The sequence below is a fragment of the Rhodnius prolixus genome, unplaced genomic scaffold (assembly GCF_049639745.1).
Source record: "Rhodnius prolixus isolate KJV_2025 unplaced genomic scaffold, Rpr scaffold_1, whole genome shotgun sequence".
Lineage (NCBI taxonomy): Eukaryota > Metazoa > Arthropoda > Insecta > Hemiptera > Reduviidae > Rhodnius > Rhodnius prolixus.
This window is the reverse complement of record NW_027411581.1, coordinates 47,494,824-47,515,496: the sequence shown is the minus strand read 5'-3', so window position 1 is coordinate 47,515,496 and position 20,673 is coordinate 47,494,824. Positions and strand designations below refer to the sequence as shown.

Sequence of the window (20,673 nt, the reverse complement as noted above, 5' to 3'; positions counted from 1 at the left end):
AAGAGTAGGGTGCGCCCGTAAGTGTGGTAGCGAGGCGCTGGGTTGATTGAAGGACAGTAATTTTCAACATTTGAAACTGCACTGGCACAAAATTCCTAGAACCAGGAATATGCCACTTATTGATTGCTAAGGATATTGTTTCTTAATCCTTTAATACACTAGGGTGTTCCAAAAAATGTTGACTTTTAAATTTTAATGAGCACCTGGCGGAAAATCAAAGTTCATTTAAAAACAAAAAGTTTCGTCCGTATTAGAGCAAAATCGATTAATATTTAGAGTTCGCTACCATTGATCAAAAAATTTTTGTTTTGCTTTTAATTAATTTACTATCAATAAATCAATTTCAAATTATAACAATAAATGCAAAATATTCCCTAATTTAGAAGTTATAGTAGCCAAAATGATTTGTTTTTTAAATTCTGTACGAGACACATAAAAATGAAGTGATTTTAACGTTAATTTATCTAAATTTTTCAAAAATGTACATTTTTCTTAATATTTTTTTTTAAAAAAATACAGCTTCTTTAATTATTCATAACTTTGAAAGTAAAATGGCCATTAAAATGTTTCCAACTGCATTGTCTTTGTAGCAAGTTATATTTAAATAAACTTTGTACAATTAAATGTTTTGCTAATAAGTAAGATTTTTTTTTATAAAAAAAAAAAGCAAAACAAAAATTTTTGGATCAATGGTAGTGACCTCTAAATATTAATCGATTTTGCTCTAATAAGAACTAAACTTTTTGTTTTTAAATGAACTTTGATTTTCCGCCCGGTGCTCTTTAAAATTTAAAAGTCATCATTTTTTGAAACACCCTAATACCCACTAATGAATAAACTGCCTAATTCTTATGTTTTAATAATGCCCTATTTTCTAAATTAATACTAAAATTGAAAGGGAACGCCAAAAACTTGAATACTAAATATAAGTTAAAAAGTTGGAAATTTATTTTATTTAACAAATTTAATAGAGTAGTACGTAAGACTGTCCGGTAGGACAGTTGTATAAGGGTTGATCGTCAAAAAGTGCACGAAAAAGCGTAACGTTGAAAAACACCCAACTTTGACAATTTTTTTCTCTTTTTCTACAAAAGATAAAATTCCCAAATTTTCTTTAAAATATAGGGCCAATCCTCCTTTATAACTGTAATTTTTTTGCAACAACCCAGATCTAATAGGTTTCGAGAAAACAGTTGCCAAAAATGAGCAAAAACGGCTTTTTCAAAAAATGTTCTTGTTCTTGTTCTTCTTCTTCATGTTGTTGTTGTTACCTTTTTTGTAAACAACGTAGCGCCTAAACGCGCGAACCGATTTTCACGAATGAGGTGTCATTCGATTCGGAATTTTATGTAGATGTGCCTTTTGGGGGTCTCGATCCTGTACATCGAATGGGAGAGGAGTTAACCCCCTTTATGTAAGGCCCCCTCCAAAATTATTATTACTAATTACTGTGTAAATCTTGGCCCGATTTTGATAAAATTTGGTAGGATGATAGGGTTAGGGCTCCCCTACGTAACATTAAAGCGGCGATCAGCTCTTACACTTGTTAAGGGGAAGTATAGCAATCGTTTCAAATTATCGACACGTGAACCGATTTTCATGAATGAAGTGTCATTCGAATCGAAATTTTGTACAGATTTGCATTTTAAAAGTCTCGACGCCGTGCTTCATAAGGAGGGGAGTTTGCCCCACCCAAGTAAGGCCCTTTCTAAAACTATTATTACCAATATTTCTATCTCCTTAACAAAAACTTACAGTTTAAAATGTTAAGTATAAGGGTTGATTAAACGCCAAAAGGTACACAAATCAGCAAGTACCCAACATTTCATTAATTCTTCATTAATATTTAAGTAATTTTACCGCATTAATTTTCATTAATAATTTTTAGAATTTATTAGATGTCACAGACCCTTATGCTGGCCACTTCATTTATAATATTTTTTTGTTATAATTATGATAAATCACACATACGTACATGCATGTTAAAGTAGAAAAAGACAAAGTTAGAGTAGGCTACTGTCTTTGAATTCGTCTTACCGAAATATTCGTGAGCACAAATATCACACAGTTAATAACAAGTAGATTATTCAACAACAATTATTCATTTCTCAATTGTAATTTAATTTAGTCCCCCTAATTTTACTTATAGTAAAATACTGGAATAATTAGCTGTCCTAAAAATATGCATATCTTATTTACTTTATATTACATATTACATTTTAAAAAAAAAAAAAGTTTTGAATTTTTTAGCCTCATAATTTTTTTTTATTTTTTATAACGTTTTTCTTTTTAACCTGTAATTAATAGTTTGATTATTATAAATAACTAGATATTACAGTCAATCTACAGTGCTACTTGAACATATATTTTGTAGACGAAAATGGCCAGCATAAGGGTCTGTGACATCTAATAAATTCTAAAAAATAACTTATTAATGAAAATTAATGCAGTAGAATTACTTAACTATTAATGAAGTATTAATGAAATGTTGGGTACTCGCTGATTTGTGTACCTTTTGGCGTTTAATCAACCCTTATACTTAACATTTTAAACTGTAAGTTTTTGTTAAGTCTTTAAATTGATCTCCATTGAATAGACAGGTAATTTCGGTCATGACTGAAACTGCACTGTCGCTGACTTTCATGACTGAAATTGACATTCTTTTCTTTCTATTAAATTTATGATTAAATTGTATTTTTAATCAGCGCCCATCTCTGGTACCAGGTAACATCGATTAGTCAACAGTCTTTCAATAAATCAGGATTATCTCTAAAAGAATTTTTATTTTTCTTGTTCTTCCTCGCAATCTTACAACCGATATGTAACGGCAAAATAAATGGGTTGAATAAGGTGCAAAATAAAACTCAGCAAGAGCTCTATATTAGTGGGTTTTGGGCAGGCCGAACCATATAGAAATTAATGGATGTGTTATTGAAAAAACAGGAGAAATGTCTCACTTTTTCATTTTTTCTTGAGATAACGTGTAAATTGGTTTGTCTGCGGGTATTGATCACAAAAATGTATATAAACCAATTTCATTTACCACATTTTACCACAAAAATTCTATTGTTTCTGGGGAGAAATTTAAGTAAATTTCACTTAAGAGTGCCATTTAAGTGTAATTTAAAGAAGCGTAGAATAAGCGTCCTACTGAAGCGTCATTTCAACTTGATTTTTGGTTTTAAAAACTATTTTGCGTTAGAGAGAATTAAATATTTTTCCAAAATTTGGAGCTTGTATCTTGGAATTTGGAGAATCGGATTCAGAGAAAAAGCTGTATCAGTGTTCACAGCAGATTTTTTCCTTTAATTTCCCTGCTTACAAGTCTTCGGCAACCCTGTTTGCAGCGTATCCAAAATATCCAAAGCATTTAAGCTACATTACTTCGATAGCCGAAGGAAGTTCTTGTTGACTAAGTAACTTCTAATAGCAACTTTATGATTTTAATTTCATTTCCTAGATATCCTGGCCGAAATACTCCAGAAGTTCATTTGAGTGGGAGGTACAAGTCTTTTTTTTCTCTTTCTTTTATTAATAAGAGTCCACGTTTCTGAAACACACAAAACTCGGCTTTAAAAATATTATTTTACAAAGTAATGCCTATTATTTCAGATAGGCTTTACGTTCAAGTTCTGATCCTGTGACGGAGGCAGATCCCTAACATACTTTACTTTTTCTTTTTATACTATTAAATTAAATTCAAGGCCAATTCCGCAGCTCTTACCATGTGGCTAGCGTGACACTTAAAAGATGCTATATGTAAGAATACATAAATGTTTGAACCTTTATTTATTTTAATTAATTAATTTATTTTTTTGAAGTGCACTAGTCGAGGCGCAAGCGCGTAGTAATAATTACTTTCCTTGAACTTTAACTTATAGTTTGTGCAATTTCACATTATCAGCCATCCCTATCTTCATAATTCTATATTTAAAAGCATATTTCTTCATATAATATACTCCTTAACAAAAACTTACAGTTTAAAAAGTTAAGTATAAGGGTTGATTAAACGCCAAAAGGTACACAAATCAGCAAGTTCCCAACATTTCATTCAAGCTTAGTTGATATAATTTAAGTAATTTTGCTGCATTAACTTTTCCTTCACATTTTTTAGAATTTATTAGATGTCACAGACCCTTATGCTGGCCAGTTCGTTCATAATATTATTTGGTTATAATTATGATAAAATGTATATTATATCTTCGTTTTTAAATAGGTACTTTATTTTAACTCTATTCCAAATTATTCTTCTGATTTATCTTTAATATGCCCTTTATTCTGAAGTTGTCACATCTTATACATGCATGTTAAAGTAGAAAAAGACAAAGTTAGAGTCGGCTACTGGGATTTGAATCACGGAGGATTTAAAACAATATTTCAGACTTGAATTCGTCTTACCGAAATATTCGTGAGCACAAATAACACACAGTTAATAACAAGTAGATTATTCAACAACAATTATTCATTTCTCAATTGTAATTTAATTTTACTTACAGTAAAATACTGGAATAATTAGCTGTCCTAAAAGTATGCAATACTTATTTATTTTATATTACATAACATATATATAACATTGTGAGAAGAACAGCTACATTGAGAGTGTGATTGAAGAAAACTATATTATTTTCTATAATGCCAGATAATTATTACCTATTATTATAAACGTTTGACTACTACATAAAATAACAATTACTTTAATCGAAGAATAAACTTAAACAGACGATTTTTATTAAAAATAAAATAATCGAAATCATTGATGTATGTTGGTGTAAGCATTTTTTTAAAAAAGTTTTTAAATTTTGTAGCCTCGTATTTTTTTATATTTTTTATAACGTTTTCTTTTTAACCTGTAATTAATAGTTTGATTATTATAGATTAATAGATATTACAGTCAATCTACAGTGCTACTTGAACAAATTTTTTGTAGATGAAAATGGCCAGCATAAGGGTCTGTGACATCTAATAAATTCTAAAAAATGTGAAGGAAAAGTTAATGCAGCAAAATTACTTAAATTATATCAACTAAGCTTGAATGAAATGTTGGGAACTTGCTGATTTGTGTACCTTTTGGCGTTTAATCAACCCTTATACTTAACTTTTTAAACTGTAAGTTTTTGTTAAGGAGATTTTTGTACCTTTTGGATAGATTTTCATTTTTGTCTATTTTGCTAAGTTACATATCTGCTTTACTGTTTTTTTTAAATTTGGAATAAGCAATTCTATCATTATAACCTGATAAGGTGTTAAGTAGGAACCGTAACTACCACTGGAGAGATCTTTTTAAAGAATGATTATAGTTGCGGTCCCCAAACCATCCTCAATAACAATTTTTTTGAGAAAGCCTTTTTATATAAAATAGGAAGGTATTTGTACGTAAAAAGCAAATTTAAACTGCGATTTCAGACCTTTTAAGAGGAGTAAGAAAAATAAACGGGCAATTACAGTACTTCTCCCTAAAAGGCAAAGAGGCAAAGATTTTGAATCGAACGACAATTCATTAATGTAAATAGTTTCACCCATTGATAATTTTAACGATTTCAGTACTTCCTCTTAGTAGGTGTAAGAGCATGATGGCACTTCACAGCCATGTAGAGGAGCTTTAATCACTTCTTCGTGCTAAATTTTATCAAAATCGGACAAAGCGTTATAGAAATATTGGTAATAATAGTTTTAGAAACGGCCTTACTTGGGTGGGGCAAACTCCCCTCCATATAAGGCGTAGCGACGAGACTTTTAAAGTGCAAATCTGTACAAAATTTCGATTCGAATGACACTTCATTCATGAAAATCAGTTCACTTGTCGATAATTTGAAACGATTGCTATACTTCCCCTTAACTAGTGTAAGAGCAGATCGCCGCTTTAATGTTACGTAGGGGAGCCCTAACTCTATCATCCTACTAAATTTTATCAAAATCGGGCTAAGATTTACAGAGTAATTAGTAATAATAATTTTGAAGGGGGCCTTACATACAGGGGGCTAACTCCTCTCTAATTCGGTGTACAGCGTCGAGACCCCCAAAAGGCACATCTACATAAAATTCCGAATCGAATGTCACCTCATTCATGAAAATCGGTTCTTGCGTTTAGGCGCTACGTAGTTTACAAAAAAGGTAACAACAACAAGAAGAAGAAGAAGAAGAAGAAGAAGAAGAACAAGAACAACAACAATTTCTGAAAATGCCGTTTTTGCTCATTTTCGGCGACTTTTTTCTCGAAATCTATTAGGTCTGGGGGGTTGCAAAAAAATTACAGTTATAAAGGAGGGTTTGCCCTATATTTTAAAGAAAATTTGGGAATTTTATCTTTTATAGAAAAAGAGAAAAAAATTGTCAAAGTTGGGTGTTTTTTAACGTTACGCTTTTTCGTGCACTTTTTGACGATCAATCCTTATACAACTGTCCTACCGGACAGTTTTAATAAACAATATATTACATATAATATATAAACAATATATTACATATAATATATAAACAATATATTACATATAATATATAAACAATATATTACATATAATATATAAACAATATATTACATATAATATATAAACAATATATTATATGGGTACTATACAAAATGTTATTCGAATATTAAATAGAAATAAGCAAGAGCCGAGTCGTTTCTAACTTAACCCGTATTAAAAAATGTAACCATTACTAGTGCTTTACAAGAATAAAAATATGAAAACTAAACACTGAAAATATGAAAACTCCAAAGAGATAAAAGTTGTAGGACAATGGACTGACAGCTGTAGGTCAGACTTAGAGGTCTTGTTTCTGCTCTGTTAGGCAAGCTCTTTGTAGCAATTCTTCTAGTATTTTCTAAGCTTCTCTCTTTGCACTTCACAAATAAGAATTTGAAAATAACTGAAGACTTTACATTTATTTAAGAACTCAACTGAAAGTTTTTTAAATGGTAATTTTATTTCAAAATGGAGTTTTACGAATGAACATGTTACAATACTACTACTACATATTTCATCTGAAGCCTAGGTATCTAATAAAATTCAACATATTGCCTCCTAAAATACTAAGAACTGCGTCTTTTCGACTAAAATTAAACATAAAGCGGTTTATTATTTAGACTTTTGACGTAGTGCCCAGTTTCTTATAAAATTGACAGTAAGGAGAACCACAAAATATTTCAGGTAAACAATGTAATACAATCTGAAGTGCCAAAAAAAAAAGGAAAGAGATCTCACAGTGCCGGAGTTGCCAGAATTATAAATGTACAAAAGTTTACTGCGATCGCCCATACAGGTGTGTTTGATGCGGCGATTAACACAAATCTGATGATTGCACAAAACCTAAGGATGTGCACTGCGTTCTCTGTTTAGGGCCCGGATTCTGTCAGTTTTAGTTGAAAGAAACTGACTGGAAAGTAGGAATGACAATGCTCTAGAGAGAATTGAAAGAAAAACTAGCAAGAACAACGCCATCTTCTCTACCACAGGAAAGACAGCAAATCCTGCATCAGCTGCACCACAAGAGAAGTCAACATACCCACCCCTAAACCGCAACACCAAGGTCAAACAACTCCAACAAGTTCTCATCAACTTCCAACTTACTCTCAAATCACATATGCCTTCAACCACCTAACCTAACCTTAGCCACCTAAATGCACATCAAAACATTGATCTTAATTTCACTTCAATTTTCGAGTTCAAAAATACGGTAACACATTCTTAACGATCTCCACACAACAACTTAAGACAGAGAAAACAACAACAATAACGGATAACTCCATAATCATTATCTAGTGGAACTGAAAGTGGCTAAGGCTCTCACAGAAACTAACTTGAGTCAGAGTTCTTAACATGAAACGAATACATTTTAAGACCTTGCTGACCGGTAGACACCTCATTGCAAGAACTAATCTGTACAAACGTAATTACGCTACTATTAGACTTGAAAACCCATTTACAGATTCATTCATATATAGACAGTAATCCTCTAATCTACATTACTTAGCAGAAGACTACGTGTAGGCCTCATCTATCAAACTAGAAAAATCTATGTACTAACCCCAGGTGTTATCATTAGCTTATTGTCTTCCAAATGAATACATTTTTTTTATTTTACATTTTCTTACCTTTTTTGGCACTAATGCATTCTTAACGGGCGGTATCTTCAATGCCAAACATCCAATATTTGAATGTAGAGTTAGCCAACTGTAGGGGAATCCACCTTCAAAAAGATGCCTTGGGTAATTACAATCGTTTTGGAAATCCTAACGAAGCAATTATTAGCCCAAGATCAAGAAGACAATTGTCTTTTAACAATTGATAACGTGAAAATTCTTGGATCCACTCAGACCATCAGTTCACGTTTAGCAACAATCATTCGACAGTACATCAATGTTACAGAGAAATTGTCGAGATAGATACTGTTCTGCGGCGAGATCTATACATCATTATCATTAAAATAGTTTCTATCTTTTTCTTATTTCTTATATAACTGACAGGACTTCTGCGATTGAGTGAGGAATACATTGTCTTTCATCTGCCCCCACCACGGATGGCCGTTTCTCAATGTGACCCCCTATCTTGGGCTCATTCCAGACCGTCGTTACTTCGAAACCTCACACGAGACTAAAAAGACAAACAGTAAATTACAGATTTTTACAACTAAGACGATTACTGGTTAAAAAGCCAAACGACAACCTCCATAACATTTGTTGCTAATGTACTAGTCCATAATTAGACCTATGTGGGCCACAATAAGACTTACGTCTTTGATGTATCAAGATCTGTCGAATATTCCAATAGAACACAGAAATTTCAGGCGCACTTCACACTTCCAATTTTAAGTTACCATCTGACCATTACATAGCTTTCGTTAATGACAATCAATACCAAATATAAAAAGTCAGGGAACATTAGCACAGAACAAACAAACTCCGATGGCAACTTTAACCACAGCTACACTACCAAACAACACTTCAAGGAGACTGAAAGGCTAACTAGATTTCAACGCCGTAGTGACTGAATGGAAGGCTTCTTCATTCATGTTCTTCTCGTTGCAACCTCATTGATACAATGACAACTAATCTACATGTACAGATTTCGTTTATTCAGTACAAAGATTATTTAAAAAAAGGAAAATACTTATGGTGATCACAATAAATTTATTTTTAGCGAAAAATTAAAATCTTCCTTTAAACCTAATAATTATTATCTTTAATATATTCCATTAGACGGCCTACTGCTAGAATAAAGATTCCCTAAGTTCTGTATTTTCATAATACACTCTCAGCAATGTATTTTTACGCCTTTGAATAAAAAAGCAATATCATTCTTAGCAAATCTAATGTCGGCGGGGTCGCTTCCTCCATTTCAAGAGTGAGGATTGGCCGACCTCTTATCACTCCAGCAACCCTTCGTTCTATCTTTAGAATACCTTCTCCTTTAGATAAAAAGTAAGAGGAATCATAACCTTTACATTTCATACCTACTGAAATACTTTTTTATTTTATCGGTTTCCACATACTGCAACAATGTCCATTCTGATAGTAGTAAACTGAAGACATTTTCTCAATGTATCATGAACTATTAGTCTCACCTGTCAGACATCGTACAGAAAAATCTTCATTAATCCATGTTATCATCTTGCAAACGCTTTGTTTGAAATCAACATAAAATCCTTTGTATTATCCTTTAACACTGAAAATAGGACATTTTAGAAATGAAAAAAAAAAAAAAACCGTTAAGTTGGTTTTGTTTTAATAATCTGTTTTTCAATGAAAACATCCTTTATTATTCAAAAATAAATCCTGAAACAAGTAGAGACTAGCCACTTTTCAGGGGTTTTGGCGTTAATATTCGTATACCCACCCTAATAACACTAACTATTACCAACAACACTGCACAATGCACATAGGGCGCGCAGAAATAGCTTAAAAAAGCTTAAAATCTAGAACTCTTGTCTACAATCCCTGATGACCCATTTTCAATACCATAATTAATAAATACAATTTTTGGTTTGTTTGCGTCAACATCTGATGTTATTGGCGACGGAGCTTTTTTCAATGCACAGCCGACCTCTGAGTGATCTCTCGATACACAAAACACTGTCCATCACCGCACAGGGAGCTGTGTAGAAACTCCAAGAAAGCATATCATCTAAAGGCCAGCAGCTGGATTCGAATTCGGGATCTCCGCGTGGGAATACAGTTCGCTAACCACTTAGTTAATTACTTCACTTTTTAAATCTTCTATACCCATATTGTACATACATTGATTGTTACATACTATAAACAAGTATTTAAATATTTGGAAACGGATAAGTATAGGAAAAAAATATTTAAAATAAACACCATCGAACACGTTGTGAAAATGAATGTAAGATAGCAAGCATCATTATTTGGCTTAGTGCCCATAAGGTTCCTGAAGGCGGAGAAGAGCAAATTTATCATCGGCCAAATATTAAGAGAGGATCTAGGTCAGCGTTATTTAAAGAAATTGCATTCAGAGCAGCAGCAGACTTAGGAACTTTAAGACGTCTTTTTTCCCGGAGCAAGATTAAGAGCTTCTGGACGCTTTGCTACCTGGCGTTTTGTGGCCTTAATAATAATAAGAAATCTTAAATGCAACCTCTAAGTCTAATTAGAAGAAAATTACCAATATTAAAGGAATGAACCAAAAATCAATAAGTAATAACCCTGCAAAATAATTGAAAACTATTCTTTCTAAAAAGTGGAGTGATTAACTTATTGGTTAGAGCATTGAAATCCCGTGTGGAGATCCAACCGCTTGTCCTTAGCTGTTTTCTTTCTAGCAGCCAGGACACTAACTTTTCACGTTCCGTAAATAAGGCGTTTCCTATTCGTGAAATCTGTTTTAAAAATCAAATCAGGAAGTTAGATAAATTTATTTTATCAAACTATTAAATGAAAATTGTAGTTAGTACAGAGTATTAAAAAAATATTGATTTTCATTCAAAAAATAGATTGAAATTTGACAAAACTTTTTAAGTTGAATGTACTTCACTATAAGTTTAGAGTAAAATTCCCTTGCCAAGAGCTTAGAGACAAGTTAATTAAAAATAATAATAAATACTGTGATTGCTGCACTGTTCAGAGTTACACCTGTTATTGGTTTAAATCGATTACTAAATAGTATATATTTTAAATAAACAAACCTATTGGATATGTAGCTCAGAGAAATGGCCCTTTTTCAAACATACATTTGCTTCACATAACCGTTTACTGACAATGACATGTGGACAAATAAATGCCCTACATCATAGTATTGATTGAGAACTTATGCTCTGTGTGGACAGTATCCAGCCTCTTGTTTTCAATCACTCACCACTTTAACAAGTGTTTATGAACGATGGAACTAGAAATCGTAGCAACAAAAATTGTGCTGATACGAGGGTCGTTTGAAAAGTCCGTGCAAAAATAAAAACTACTTAATTTTTTGGGGTAAACCTTTTTTATTTTTCAACATAGTCTCCTTTTAGGCTTATACACTTCGTCTAACGCTGCTTTAGTTTGTTGATCCCTTCCGAATAATAGGATTTGTCCAAGTCAGAAAAATAGCCATTCGTTTCTGCAATCACCTCCTCGTTTGAATAAAATCTTTTTCCCGCCAGCCATTTCTTCATATTGGGGAACAAATAGTAGTCCGAGGGAGCCAAGTCTGGAGAATAGGGGGGATGTGAAACGAGTTGGAACCCTATTTCCATTAATTTTGCGACCACAACTGCTGAGGTGTGAGCTGGTGCGTTGTCGTGATGGAAAAGGACTTTTTTGTGGGCCAATCGTGGGCGTTTTTCTTGCAGCTCGGTTTTCAAACGGTCCAATAACGATGAATAATATGCACCTGTAATAGTTTTACCCTTTTCCAGATAGTCGATGAGGATTATTCCTTGCGAATCCCAAAAGACAGTCGCCATAATCTTTCCGGCCGAAGGAACGGTCTTCGCCTTTTTTGGCGCAGATTCCTCCTTGGTAACCCATTGTTTAGATTGTTCTTTGGTCTCAGAAGTGTAGTGATGTATCCATGTTTCATCCACAGTGACGAAACGACGCTTAAAGTCCAGCGGATTCTTCTGGAACAGCTGCAAACCGTCCTTGCAACACTTCACACGATTTCGTTTTTGGTCAAGCGTGAGCAATCGCGGCACCCATCTTGCGGATAGCTTTGTCATGTTCAAATGTTGATGCAAAATATTATGTACCCGTTCATTCGAGATGCCCACAGCGCTAGCAATCTCACGCACCTTCAATCTTCTGTCATCCATCACCATATCATGGATTTTATCAATGATTTCTGGAGTAGTAACCTCAACAGGGCGTCCAGAACGTTCAGCGTCACTTGTGCCCATATGGCCACTCCGAAAATTTTGAAACCACTTATAAACTGTTCTAATCGAAGGTGCAGAGTCACCATAATGTTTATCAAGCTTCTCTTTAGTCTCCTGAGGCGTTTTGCCTTTCATAAAGTAGTGTTTAATAAACACACGAAATTCTTTTTCGTCCATTTTTTTGAAAATCACTCGACTTCCTCGATTCAAACGAATACCAAACACAAAGAAATAGACCGTTCTGGCTGAAACTTGGTGTGTGTTCTTCCAAGAGATGCTACTAACTAAACATAACCTCGATACGCGCCAGTGGTGAGTGTATGACTTTGCACGGACTTTTCAAACGACCCTCGTATTTACCAAACATGAAAATTAGTAGTTGATAAAAAAAACACAAAACAGATGGATGCAGCAAATTGATATGAAACATAAGATTCTACCTTTTAAGGCAACTGTCTTGCAGTTGTTGTTTAGGTCATTAGAGTCTTTTTATATAGCTTATGAATGAATAGGCGTAGCCTTAAGAGGATAACTAAATTGATTGCAATCGCCTTCCAGGAATTAGTTGTTGTGACTGTGATGGGAGAAACAATTTCGTAACTCTTCTTAGAAAATATTTGGGGCAGGAAAAGCAAAACGATCAATACTAACAAAAAGAGTATTCACAATAAGTGGGAAATTAATTAACTGATGGGAAAACATTTTTCAAATAAACTTAAAAGCAAACAAACCTCTACGGTAAAGTGCAATTCTTAATGAATGTATTTGCAGTTTTAATTTATTCCATCAGAAATTTAAAGGCACTATAGTTTAAGGAAGTTTCTTACAGATATTTGTAAAATTGCTCTGAAGGCCGACATGGAAATCAATATTGCAGTTATATTAACATATCTATCTGCAGATGATAAAAATGCTGCATACGAAAAGCGTTCAGTTTACCAGTCATTTTTTTACGTTATCACTTTTAAATTCAAAGTATCCTTAAAAGTTGAAATTAGTTAGATAAGTTCTTTCTCGTATTAATTAAACTAAAGGAATGCATGACAGATTTTTAATTAAAATCACAAGAATCTTTTGAACTTTTCAAAAATTACCTCGAGGAGTTACATAAAATGTCAAACTTTACATTTAGGATAAGTTGTTTTTTTGTAATTAAGTAATTAAACAAAAACATTTGAATCCATTGGGATAGTGCAAAGAATTTTCGAGTAAGTTAAAGGGTTACCTTTAGGGAGTTGGAACGCCCTTGTTACAATGCCGCAACTCTGTGGGTCCATATGGGTTTAAGTAACGAGCTGTGTACGAATCTTTTGTTATCTGTTTTAATTTTTATTTTAAACTTTCTTTATCATGCATAATTTCTCCTCGCTTAAGTGATGTTTTGAGGTGTTATGAGGCCTTTTATCGACGAACACCTCATGGTAACGGAGAACATAGATGCTAGGACGGGTTATAATGTTATGGAGGGGAGTGTGTTATTTTGGTAGCGTGAAAGAAGTAACATGATCCCACTTAGTTTCATTTACTTTTATATTCTCTTCGTACGAAACCTTCGCTTAAGGAGGAAGAGGAATAACTTTATCGCAGCAGTTAAATTAATTTTTTTACCCCACTCTGATGAAGCACCAATTTAGAATAGTCATCATGAGGGTGCTTTATCTGTCAGAGAGTTTCGTATGGCGAAGATAATTCTGGACCATAGTTTTTGGAACTGAGAGCAAGATTAGCTTCGGAACTAGGATTTATCTGTTAATTCTGCTTGCGCCACTTTTAAATCATCCTATGCGCCATTTTTTGGCCACTTCTGAGCAAGAGTATCACCATCATTCATGGGGGAGGATTTAAGGGGCAGATAAGGATATCTACAGGATTCATTCTGCTCCCAGTAATGGGCTTGGAAGTGCTCTTTGGTGGAACATCATCTGCCGCTTACAAAAAAGAGATTAAGATACTCGAGACCTGAAAGTATCGGTAAAAGAGGTATGCTTTGAGAACGAGGTAATACCTACATTGAAGGACCCCCTATAATTAAGTTCCAGAGCAGCCTCACCCGACCAAAGGCTTGTTTCTCAACGAGGAAGAGTCCCAAGTAAGTCAATAATACTGTCCACAAAGAGATGGTATTACTGAATAGAGGAATAGTGCCTTTCGAGTCAAACTAATGTTCGGGAATTTGGCACTTTCAATATGGGAAGAATGAGTTTTCTAGGATTTTCCTAGATTCGCTAATAGACACCCTTTACAAAAGAATGTAAAACAATATTTTTTAAGTTGGTTTTAAGAAATCAATGCGATTTTAAAAAAGATATAATTTATTGATCTTGGAAGGGATCGGTAGACCTCAAACCGAATAACACTTCTCATTCGGAGAAAGGTAGTTTCGCTTTCTATTTCTTAACGTAATTGTCAAATCTGTAATATTTGCACTACCTTTCCATTTCGTAAGATAAAACAAAAAAAATCGTATATGACTGTTAAGGTTACACGGTCTTCGTAGCCACATTAAAATAAAATTTATTTTGAAAAATAAAGTGACCACTATTTTTATTTATCTAAACGTTTAAATTTAAAATCATTGCAGTACTATGATTATTTAAATAAAGTTCAGTTTCTTCAAAGTAGTAAATCGTTATAGCTAAAACAACAAATTACTACAGAAATTAAATTAGTCGTGAAACTAAGAAGATATACAATAAATAAAATAGAAAACTAACTCTTGAACTTGCGTTTCTGTGGTTACTCGGCAAGTTACTCCTCTGTTCATTGAACATTTCCCAGTGACAGGGTCTGGCGGTCCAAGGGTGATATAAGGTGGTTCTTCTAGGAAGGTAATCCTAAGATGAAACTTCTCTGGCACTCCTTGTGGTGGCGTATGAGAATTACCTGGCCATACTATGTCTTTTATGTCCAGTCCTTCCTTTTGCCAAGATTTCCACACTCCTATCTGTTAGAAAACAAATATTTTAGTTAATAAAGGATTTACAAATTTATTTTTATTTTCACTTAACTTTCTAGCAAAGGACAATTGTTCCATATTTTCAATTTTTTTATTTTAATTATATTTTTATAAATTGCCCATTGAACTCAAACGCTTAATATACGACAACACTATTCTCAAACCTATGTGGACTTACGAACTAGAGCTGTGGAGTTCAGCCAAACCTACAAACATACGGACGGTACAAACACTTCAATCAAAACTCCTCCGACAGATAGCTGACGCACCTTTCTACGTGACTAACCTTACTCTTCACTACGACCTCAACATTCCCTTCATAGACCAACTCGCCAAGACTAAATATCAAAAATTCCATACCGCTCTCTCTACTTGCTCAAATCCTCTTGTACAGTCTCTCGCCTTCTCTGACATACCTAATACTCCTCGCCGACTGAATCGCCGGTGGCCCCGTGACTTCCTTATAGTCTGAAGAACTAAATCTCTACTCTCTCCTACTCATACTCTCTTCCTCACATTCCCCTCTCTCCTATAGACAGTGCTACCGCTGGGTAGCTACTCTCCTCCTGCTCTTCCCGCACCAGTTCATCTCATTCACCTCCTATTTACTCATTGTATATATTTATACAGATTGTAAATGGCGGTAGACCAGCCAAAAATGAGAAATGGTTTTTGGGCTTAAATAGAATTGAAGTGGTCAGTGAATATAAATATCTCGGCATAGTTCTTACCCCCACATTATCTATGTCTAAACACTTAAAAAGCAAGTCATCAAAAGCAAAATTGAGCGTAAACTTAATATGGTCACAATTTATTGATAATAATAATATTTCATACTCATCAAAAATTAGAATTTTCAACTCAGTTACTAGAAATATCATTTGCTATGGTGCCCAATTGTGGGGATGGAAAAGATATGACGAGGTTGAGAGGGTTCTTTATTTTTTCATGAAGAAGTTAATGAGATGCCCAAAGTACGCACCCTCAGCGTTAATACATTTCGAAACCAAATTACCGCCTATTTACCTTTACACATTAAAACTGCACTATAAATATCTACTCAGATCCTTAAACCTTTCCGAAAATAGATATCCCAAAATTTTAGCTACTGAAATAATAAAAAAGAATATTTTTTGGTTTTCAGAAATTAAGAGTCAAGCTGAAAAATTTATTATTAATTTTAATTTAAACTTCACAAATTGTAACAATAGCGTTTTGTGGAAAACTACGCTTAATATTATAATTGAATCTTTAAACAGTGATTTTAATAACATTTGCAAACTGAAGGTATTTAATACAAGTTATTACCCATTTTATAAAGAACTTCATTATACTTTAGAGGATAAATTGTATTTAACTGATGATTTTTCTTTGAAATCAATGAGATGGATATTTAAAATTCGAGGTGATCTATTACCGTTGAATTACAAATATTTTAAGAATACCGACCTTGAATGCAATCTATGTGTCAGTAATGAGTATGAGGACCTGTTTCACTTCCTGGCGGATTGTCCAGCATTGGCCGAACTGCGCGGTCGTTACTTTGGTTCGCCTACTCTTTCTAGACAGAGCTTTGTGGATTATTTGAACGGCAAAGACTGGGTTGCTTTGGTTCAGTATTGTACTGTAGCTTATGCAAAACGAGTATCACTTATTAATCCAGGATAATTATAAATCTATTTTCTGTTTTCCAATTTTCGGTTTAATGCTTTATGTTTTATATTGTATAGTTAAGACAGAAAGAAGGAAGTATATAAGGTAATAATAATAATAACAGTATAAAAATAATAATAATAATAATAATTTAAAAAAAATATATATATATATTGATATATATATATTTATATATATATATATACAAAAATAAATAAATACAAAGTGCAACAATAAATCATAGACTCCACGGACGGTCAATGACCATGTTGTTTGTCTTTATAAGGAATTTATTTTTAGTTTTATTTAATTTCACTGTAATTGAAATACTATTTTACATGTATGTAATTTTGTAAATTAAATAAAGACTTCTTCTTCTTCTTCTTCTACAGATTGTAAATTACAAAATAAATAAATAAATAATATTTTAAAAATAGTTTTAAGGCGCTTTAGATCGAAAAAATGGTTTTTACAAATCTATTCTGTGTGTGCCAGCAATCTCAAAAAGGTAATATTACGGTTCCAATGAAGTTAAACTTCGAGATTTGGCTTTTTTTTTTTATCTTTTTGTTCGTTTAGATCAAAATCTAGTTAACTGTTGTTCCACTTCATTAAATAATATATATATTTTTTAAAAATATTTTCTTGAAAACGGCCCGACCGATCTCCATCGAACTTGGTATATTCATTGCTTAACTCTAGACCAATAACTTTTTATTGAGACATATTCTCTGGGAAGTTCCTCTAGGAGGCAGGTCTAGAAGTGAGGTGCAGTTAAACTTTCCTTTGAAGTTTCACTTAAGTGTAATGTGTGTCCTCAATTCTTGTACCATATTAGAAGGAATTAAACATTTAAGAAAATTCCAAATTCGAAAGAAATCAGTTGAGCGAAAGTGCCACATTACTGAAAATCGTTTGTACTTATTTTTAAAGTGATTTTTCTTTACTAAGTTTTAATAAAATTTTATTACGCTAATTGTGGCAAGAAATTCTCACCATATTTTAAAATATATTTTTGTATCAATAATTATTATATTATTTAACCAGGAAAGTGTTTCTGCCTTACAAATTTACCTATATTCTTGGTACCTAGTTTCCTACGACAGATTAGGTTTTAATCGTCGTTTTTGATCAATCTTAGAAGACGCCGGTTAGTTTACTGTCCAAGTTGACATGGAGCTGACTGTAGTAAGGACAATCTAGAAATATGTGAGTAACATTTCTTTGAAGGCAATGTGTTGTCGGTACTTCCAGTTCTCTTTGTACTTAGTAGTTTCGAATGTATCATCACGTTGCTATCAAGACGATATTCGATACATTTGCAATTAAGTAGAAGAGCCGGCGGCGGTCTGCTTTTCACAGAGGTTAGTGACTTGGTTTGAATGTTGCAATAGATGTTTATGGTCCCCATTTAAGACCAGGTTAGATGACCAACAACTAATAAATATATATTTCACAGAAATAAGAAAAAAAAATCACAAAAAGTAAACTGAAAAATGGATTCAATGGAGTGGGATATCGATTAAATAAAATCAGTGTTCGGCTGATATTTATGAATTTCTGTGATTTTGTTTTTTATTTATAATCTCTCCTCCATTCCACAGATTATTTTGTAAAAACTTCTTTTCCGAATTTGTGAATCTTAAAGCGGACTATTCCGGCGTAAACTAGGAAATTGAAAATCAAACTTACGAGAGACAAGAGAAAGTAAAAATACTTAATTTGTGTTCTTTAACACAGGTTAATGACGACTAAGGCCGATTTTAGCAGAGCAAAACCTAGTCACTCTCCACTGTATTTAGCAATTTACTTCTGGAATCAACTGTTTCGCCAAATAAATTGGAATAAAGATCAACTCAAGCACAGTTTGAGAAACAGTGGTGAGAAAAAAAGAAAGAAGTAAAGTATTAATCTTTTACATAATCTGGAATACGAGTAAGCCATCACTTTGATTTAAAGCAAATCTTTAAAATTTGAAACTTTGACTTCAATAAAGATTTTGATAAGGATACGCATTACTGTACGTAATATGCAGCAAAACTATAATATAATAAAATACTATTACAGCACTATGCGCTCTAAGGATCATGCTAGAGAGCAAAATCCAACTGGGAATCATTCATCATATACAAACAACAAACATTTTGTAAATGACTTCGATCCTGCGACACCTAGAAACTGTCACCCCACGTCTGCTGCTCACCATCCCATGTGTACGAGCGTACACTAATCTAATTGATACAGCTCGGAAGGCCATGTTTGGTCCAGTTATGTCACGTTCCCAGCAAACTATGCACGAGTTTATTACAAACTGTCGTACCGCTGCAGACCAAGTATGAAGACTTTAAAATTTGATGTACGAAATTTTGTTGGTCTAATGCTCTATAGTTATTTATTTAACAAGTGTGGAAAATACTTTACACTAGAGTTAAATATTATATTTTTTCTGCAACCATTTATTAACTAATAAAATTAAAAATTTCATTTTTACAGTCTACAAAAAGTAATTTATTTATTATAAACATTTATTGTTATATTACAATTATTTACATTACTTACGTATTTACATTACTTATTACATTTTCTGCTGTTTCTTTTATTGATGGAGGAGTGTTTTCTAAACAGGCATCACTAGAATCCATTTTAAATTTCTATAAGGTAACACTATAACCTTTTTAACTGTTATAATTAAAAATATCTAATTATTTATTAAAGTATTATTTTTATTTCTATATTCCTTTCAATTTTTATTTTATTTTTTAATATTCGTTTTTTAATTATTTAAATAAAATAAATTTAAATAAGCTTATTAGAGTTTTACAGAAAATATTTATGTTAATAACAAAACTTCTTATATCAAGGAAGCACAATAAAGTTTTTCCACTCACTAGTGCGGAAAGTGACACTAATGGGAATTTCCCCCCACTAGTGTGGGAAGTTGGGCATTACACAGCTGATTTTAATTGAGTAATGAGAACTTCCCTACATGGTTGCAGAAAAATGTAATTTTTTATATCACTTTTGTTTAAATGTAGTTTTCTGTCTTTATTTCAACTTATAATCGGTAATTGGTGAAAAAACAACTGATGGATTAAATAAGAGGCCAAATGAGGTTAAAATTTGCAGCGAGATTTTGGCCAATTTTTAATTCTATAACCATTCGGCTCCACCATAGTAAAGCCAGTTTTAAATATCGGATTAATAATGACAAAAAACATTTTTTGAAACGGTTGACAGTTCTAAGTTATTATTTTTAAAATTAGGTTACAGACTACAAAAAAATAATTCAATATAAGAAAATAAAATAAATTAACTCCGAAGAACTTTATCTCGATGTCATTTTCTTTTACTGCAGCGTACATAAAACTAAATAACTAGAATAACATGGGTTGAAGATGTACTTCAGAGAGGAAAATAATATAAGGTCGAATGGTAGGTACAATATTGGGCAAAATTGATCCAGTCAAAGATAGGGCACATTTATGGGCGCTAAACATTTTACGCTCTTTCTTCGGTATTTCTGTATGCTGGAAGTTATTATTACTTTAAGATGTGATTGTAAACGCCTTTATACAAGAGCAGTTCTCTGAAAGTAATGTTATTAATTCGAAAAGCAAAACCAAATAGAATTCCTGTTAACCATAATGTATTAACCTCATTCAAAACTTATTTGTTCTGGTCGCTTAAGTACCTTTAATGTCGGAAATTGTTAATGTATACTTCTTGCGACACCAAATTATGTTCACATTTTTCAAGTT

General features: G+C 32.7%; 1 protein-coding gene across 6 annotated transcripts in view; it reads right to left on the bottom strand.

The window, feature by feature from the left end:
* Nmdar2 (glutamate ionotropic receptor NMDA type subunit 2) overlaps positions 1-20,673 on the bottom strand; it is a 691,809-nt gene that overhangs the window by 40,329 nt on the left and 630,807 nt on the right. For all 6 annotated transcript variants that reach the window (XM_074142002.1, XM_074142021.1, XM_074142012.1 and 3 more), the window contains one exon: positions 15,021-15,250. In XM_074142002.1, the coding sequence (XP_073998103.1) occupies positions 15,021-15,250 (230 nt within the window). The remainder of the gene's footprint in view (positions 1-15,020; positions 15,251-20,673) is intronic.